The sequence below is a fragment of the Solanum verrucosum genome, unplaced genomic scaffold (assembly GCF_900185275.1).
Source record: "Solanum verrucosum unplaced genomic scaffold, falcon-dt-bn FXZP01000183.1, whole genome shotgun sequence".
Classification (NCBI taxonomy): Eukaryota; Viridiplantae; Streptophyta; class Magnoliopsida; order Solanales; family Solanaceae; genus Solanum; species Solanum verrucosum.
The window spans coordinates 5,168,562-5,175,760 of record NW_026020430.1 but is presented as its reverse complement, the minus strand read 5'-3'; the positions used below and the strand labels follow the sequence as shown (position 1 = coordinate 5,175,760).

The window sequence follows — 7,199 nt, the reverse complement described above, 5'->3', positions numbered from 1 at the left end:
AAACAGTACACTTCCCCCCTCTGTTCTCTCTTCTCTACCCCATTAATACCAAAAAAATTTGCTTCCCCAATTTTAGCTAAAGAAAAAGTACCAATTATTGATCATTTTCAGAAAAAAACAAAACTAGCTATACCAGTACTCTTCCAATTTTTTCTAGTATTGTTCAAACATACGAATATTTCTTCACTTTCCTTTTTTTTAATTTTGTTACTCTGACGATGAACAGTAACAAACTCAATAAAGCGACCGATCTAGAATAAGGAAGATAAAGATCGATCCTAAAGACGTATTTATGGCTTCTTTTACGGAATTAGTGGAGAGTTCGAATCATCATCATCACGAGAAAATCAACATCGAAACAGTTAACAACATCGAGATAACTTCTTCTTCTTCATCTGCTGCTGCACCAGCGGCACCAGCTAGCTCAAGTAGCAGATATGAAAATCAGAAGCGGCGGGATTGGAACACGTTCGGTCAGTACCTGAGAAACCACAGGCCTCCACTCACGCTCTCTAGATGCAGTGGTGCTCACGTCCTTGAATTCCTTCGTTACCTTGATCAATTCGGCAAGACTAAAGTTCATACTCCGGTAGGATCATCCGATTATATTCTCTCCAGAATTCAGTAACTTTTTGCTTAAATTTTGTATATGTATTAAAATAACTAAAAATATTTGAATTGAACTCAATAATCTATTGTTACTGAAGAAACTCAAAAACATCTGCATCTGACGATCTTACATTTGGTACTATATATCTCTCAATTACTCAATTTATGTGACATAGTTTGAATTTTGAAAGTTAACTAGTAATTTTTTCTTTGACTAAAAGCTTATAAATATTCAATTGTGATGTTAAGGGAGTAATTTTCAAATATATAACTTTTTCACCCGTTTGTGATTCGATTCAGATGTGTCCGTTTTATGGGCATCCGAATCCGCCAGCACCGTGTCCGTGTCCGCTAAAGCAAGCTTGGGGGAGCCTTGACGCATTGGTAGGACGACTTAGAGCGGCTTATGAAGAAAATGGAGGGAAGCCGGAGATGAACCCTTTTGGTGCTCGTGCTGTTAGGCTTTATCTTCGCGAGGTTCGTGATTTACAGTCCAAAGCGAGGGGAGTTAGTTACGAGAAGAAGAAAAAACGGAAACGCCCTCCTCCTCCACCACCACCGCAACAGTTGTCCACGTCAGTACAACTGCCACTGTCATCGCCACCACTATCAGGTGAACCTGAACGTTAAATTATTGTTTTCTTTACCATTTTTGCTTCAATCGAATAGATTTTGGTATGAACTTTTGCCATTCATGAGATACAAAAGTGTCAAGTCATTTACAGACAATAAATATGTTTAAAAAGTTAATTTTTTAAGGGGTTGTTTGTATGGGTATTGGCCTATTGGGATAGATAAAGTTATTCTATATTTATTGATTGAGATATTTCACCAGATAATGATGATTTAAATAATTTCATTACTAACTAATATCCCAATAAATAACTTTTTATCCCGTAATTATATATTATCCCTTATTCCTATGTAGCAAATGTCCCGGAAGTTTGGAACCATGAACACAATCTAAGATTCCTGCTAATAATAATAATAATAATAATTTATAGTCAGGGTGTTTGGATTAGTTTGTGCGCGACTAATTTTATGAATATATGTTATCTATTATCAATACTAATGCATGCCGAATATCTCTTTCGAGATTTAGGGCAAATGAAAAGAAATTGCTTAGAGTCTGTTTGGAAAGCCACCAAGTAATTGGAATTGGTGTAATTACTAGGGTAGTAATTACCAGTCTAGTAATTACACAGTCTAATAATTACACTGACCTGTTTGGTTACCACAGTTAATTACACATGTCTTGTTTGGATGTCACAGTGTAATTACACATGTTCTGTTTGGATGCACTATTGCAATCATAAAATTATAATAAATTTTAAAAATAAAAAATTAATCATTTAAAATTTATACTAGAAAAATCAGAAATTTTACAAATGACATTAAATTAAATATTTAAGATATATATTCTTTTTTGAAAATATATTAATTAATAAACATATTTACTGTAACTAATATTATGAAAAAATAATTGATTTATATTTTTTCAAATTAATATATTTCAATTGAATTGATTGTAACAACTAAAAGTATGAAGTTTATACGAACATTGTGAAATGCATGTTTGATAAAAAGAATAGTAATATATAAATAAAATATCATAAATTATTAAATGTTTGACAAAAATATAATCTATCAAGTTTAATTAAAAAATGACGTGCAATGTAATTCAATATTACTAAAACAAATGAAACTGAAAAAACAACATAAGTAATAAATTCAAAACAAAAAATTTAACATAATACTCTTATAACAAATTTCAACATAGCAATAAATATGATTTATTTTTATTTCTTCATAATAAAGAAAACGTAAGTCTATAACCTTACTTAACAATAAATTCTATTTTAATTTAAAAATTAGAATAGTCATAAAATTATGCTAATGAGAAAATAAGCATGGCATAAAGAAATAGATAATACGAGAAAATTACATAGAATCATGTAAAGTAAGGTTGATAAGAATAAAATGAAATATAATAATAAAAAATAAAAAATAGACTTTTACAAATTTTTAGAATAATAAAAATAAAAATAGAAAGATTAAAATAATAAAAGTAAAAAAAATTAAAACAAAAAAAAATAAAATAGAAATTAAAAAATATGAAAAAGTAATAGGGTGGTAATTACACCATGTAATTACCAGCAATTCACAGTTTCTGCTTGTGAATTGTAGAGTGTAATTACCCCCTGCCAATTACACCAATTACATGCTGACCAAGTAATTACATGTCCCTCCAAACAGGACAAGACAGTGTAATTATATCAACTATACCAAATTCAATTACCAGGGTGTCCTTCCAAACATGCTCTTAATATTTTTGTTTTCAATGAAATTTGAATGTAAGACCTCATAATATATATTCTTTTGCTCTTCCGCTTTCCAACTTTTGCAGCTTTAATGTACTTTCCAATTGTTGCATGCTCTTATACTAAAACTGTTCATGCTTCTTACTAAGAACGTTAATGAAATTGCTACACAACATTACGATGTTACACTTAAAAGAAATACTGTATTTATCTCCTTTTTTTACTTTTATTTTTTCCAGCTAATCTTTGATTATACCTATATATGTTGCTCGAATTTTTTAAAAATATCGATGAGTTTATGTCATATACTCCAAAATAGTGTATTTTGCAAAATCCAATACAAATACAATAACAATTTTGAGAAGTCCAGACAACTTAATCTGGACAATAAAGAAAAATCAGGGTCACATCTATAAAGCAAGATCCTAATATGTTTGACTGAACTGTCTAATTACTTGGATTGAAGTGAAAGTTGGCATATAACTACCACAAAAACAATTTTTAGCAGTAATAAATAGACACATTATAAAGAGTGTTAAAGTCTTTATCTGCATAAGTTAAGTGACATTAGATTCAATGTCGCACAAGACTTTAGGGACATACACAAAGAGCGTTAATTGCCGCTAAAAATACATACATATTTAGTGACAATTGAGCTATTGTTATTTATTAATTAATTATCGCTAAAGATCATTTTTGATGTAGTGTATGGTCTTTGTTTTCTTGAAGCAAAAACTGCTCATTATATGTGACAAAGGCTAACGACCACAAGCTAAAGGACCAGATCAGACTATATTATAGCATGATATAATTTACATATATATAGAGAGAGAATAAAGCAAAGGAAAGAAGCTAGAATAGTTAAGTATTCTTTGTTCAAATAAGAAAAATTTAGTTGATTCCAACTTGTTTGAGATTGAAGATGTTAGAAATATCAATGAGTTACTTGACTTGTAAAGCTATCCATATATTAATTATTTGACAAGAGTTACTATTACTATAGTCATGATCATAATTTTAAATGAGTACTCCATAATACCTATATAATTTACTCTTCATTTTTTTTTTCTCAGTATATTTTACATATATTTAGCTCACTATCATTTATTTTTGTTTTTTTTTCCCCTCTAAAAGGTAAAGGTGCATTACCATTTGAGTTCTGACGATTCAGCAGCTATACCTTCAGGCCGCGCAAAACCATGGGATTAATTTGAGGTTCAAATAGTGACAAAATCAAAAATTTTAATAAATTAAACTTGTGCAGTGCTATATTGGGCTTTTTACTTTGTTCTATATATACTTTATTTCAAACTCGCTCAATTTTAATTTATTTGACATATTTTGACTTGATACTAACTATAAGAAAATAATGAAGACTTTTAAATCTCATAATCTTAAATTATAGATATGTCAAATATATTAAAATGTCATTCAATTTAGTAATCTTAAGCTTGTCATTTGGAAAGTTAGAATTAAAATATTTCTAAGAAGGGGGGAAAACATTATTTTTAAATGAGCTAAAAGAAAGGGGGGAAGTAAATCAATTAAGTGCAACTGCTTAATTATTCATGAAATTAATGTATCAATTACTTGAATCCTTCAGAAAGGTCTATGAAATACATTGGAGTGAGAGAGAGAATACACATAAATTCAAAACCACAAATAAATAAATATATATATATAGTATTGTACTCTTCTGAAGTAGGGGACAGAAAATCAAAGCTCGCATTTACTATAACTTTTTGCAACTGTTTCTGCAGGAAGAAAAGAGGGTCTCTAACACTATTTTTTTCCATTTCAATTTATTTGTATGATTTTGATTTAGCATGAAATTTGAGAAAGTAAATAATAGTTTTGAATTTTAAGACATTAAATCAGATAAATTTTCTTTTTACTTTTTTAAACTTCATACCAAGTTAAAACCAAATAAATAAATTAAAACAATAAAAAACTATATTTAGGGATCTTTTGGTTGAGAAATAGGGGAGAAGCTAAAAGTACAATGGTACAAGTATGAGTTGGCTGAACCCAATACCATTATTTGTGTTTTAAATTTTTGGGAAAAGGGTCAAAAATGCCCTTAAACTATGTGAAAGGAACAAAAATGCCCTCCGTTTATAGTTTGGCTCAAAAATGCCCTTAGCGTTAATACTTTGGTTCAAAAATTCCCTTAAACTATATGAAAGGAACAAAAATGCCATCCGTTTGTAGTTTGGTCCAAAAATGCCCTTACCGTTAATATTTTGGTCCAAAATTGCCCTTATTGTTATTTAATGGGTAAAAAATGCTCATTTTTCAAATAAATATTTTTTTTAACACATTCTTTTCTAATAATGTTTTTTTTTTTTAAATTAGCAAATGTTTATCCTACTTCAATTTAGAAAAAAATAAAAATGAAAATATTTCTTATTTTTTATCGTTATATAAATATAAATTAATGATGGATATACTATAATCTTATATATGACATATATTATATGTCCAAAGGGTACATGACGTTATTCTATTTTAATTGATAAAATGAGATTAAGAAGAAAAAAAAATTTCCTACCTTTTTATTTGTTAAAGTGATTTTAGAAGAAAGAAAACAAGAATAGTGTTCTTCAATAATATTTTAATTAGGACGAAGATGTGTTTAAAAAGAAAAAATATATATTTATTCGGAAAAGGGCATTTTTGACCCATTTTGTAACTATAGGGGCATTTCTGGACCAAAGTATTGACGGTAAGGGCATTTTTGAGCCAAACTATAAAGGGATGGCATTTTTGTTCCTTTCACATAGTTTAAGGGCATTTTTGAACCAAAGTATTAACGTTAAGGGCATTTTTGAGCCAAACTATAAACGAAGGGCATTTTTGTTCCTTTCACATAGTTTAAGGGCATTTTTGACCCTTTTCCCTAAATTTTTTATTAAATATGCATGCATTAATATTATATCAGAACCTAGCTATGAAAATCGTTAGTTTAAACTTGAAACTCATGTAAAGTTAGAAACTTTAGTTTCGGTTCTGCTGAAAAGCAGGTGAGAGCTATTAAAGAGGTTAGCTGTATAAATCATTATCACGTCTTCATTTAAATTAGAGAAAATACATAAAGAAAGAAAATCTAAATTTACCAGCAAAACTTACTTTAGTACTTTAATTATACGGGCGTTTAAATACCCCTGTTAACTATTCTGAACTGATTAAATACCGCCCTAAAAGTTGACGTGGCAAAGTGAGTGTATTCACTCTCCTCAAAGCACATGAAATAATAAAAATAAAAAAACTGAAGGGTAAAATCATACACATGACATTTTTTTTATTGGTCAATATATAACTAATAATTTTTAATTTTTTTATAACTTAAAGTTAAAAAAAAAATGTGAAATTTCTTGTTTAGAAAGTAAATGAAATTTGTGGGTTCAATTTTTAAAAAAATATTTAATCTTTTTGTTCTCTCATTTTTTGTTGTCTTCCCCAAATGTCTTCTTCCCAATTGAAGCACTCCTTATACCTTTCTTCTTCCATACCAATTTTTTTCCTTCATCTTCATCTCTCACCTCACCCGCCCTTCACTGATCACAAAATTCACCACCTAATTCACATTATTGAAAGTAATTTTTCTTGAATATAAGTAACTCATTTTGAATTCTATTAGTTGTGATGCAAAAAATGTGGGTCTATCAACTTTCTTATACAACCTTCATTTTTCATTTGAGTTATTAACAAAAAAATAACTTTTAAAAAATATTATTCTCCAAGGGGCAAATTTGTGGGAGAGAGAGAGGGTTCGAAGAAGAAAAAGTAAGTGCGCTATTTTTTTTAAAAAAAAATTGATGAATGTTGTAGAAGAAAACAACTATTGAAGGCTGAAAATTCGGGGAAAAAAAGAAGCTAATGAAAGTCAAAAATGGTGAAAATCAAGAAAGAAGAAAGTGTGTGTGTGGGGGGGGGGGGGGGGTTAGAAGAAAATGGGCAATTTTGATTTAAAAATACATTTTAATTAATTGATTAGTGTAATGAATTTTAAGAAAAAAAGTGAATAAGCAAAAAAAAATTTGAAAATTAATGGTGTGGTGCTTACACGGACGGCTGTGATGTGGTGCTTACATGGCTGTGATGTGGTAGGCGAGAGTGATATTCTATTCTCAGGGTTGTATTTAATTCACTTCAAATATGTTAAAGGGGTATTTAAACACCCGTATAATTTTAGTGCTAAAGTAAATTGTACTATCAAGTTTTAAGAGGGTTTTTATGTATTTTTCTCTTTAAATTAAGGGTTTGTTT

The 7,199-nt window shown here is 29.1% G+C and overlaps 1 protein-coding gene across 1 annotated transcript; it reads left to right on the top strand.

Annotated features, from left to right (window-relative positions):
* LOC125807666 (protein LIGHT-DEPENDENT SHORT HYPOCOTYLS 4-like) lies at positions 1 to 4,241 on the top strand. Its single transcript, XM_049487402.1, has 3 exons — positions 1 to 589; positions 910 to 1,222; positions 4,065 to 4,241. Exons 1-3 carry the CDS (start codon positions 293 to 295, stop codon positions 4,091 to 4,093), a joined length of 639 nt encoding a protein of 212 aa, XP_049343359.1. The 5' UTR covers positions 1 to 292; the 3' UTR covers positions 4,094 to 4,241.
* The last annotated feature ends 2,958 nt before the right edge of the window (positions 4,242 to 7,199 follow it).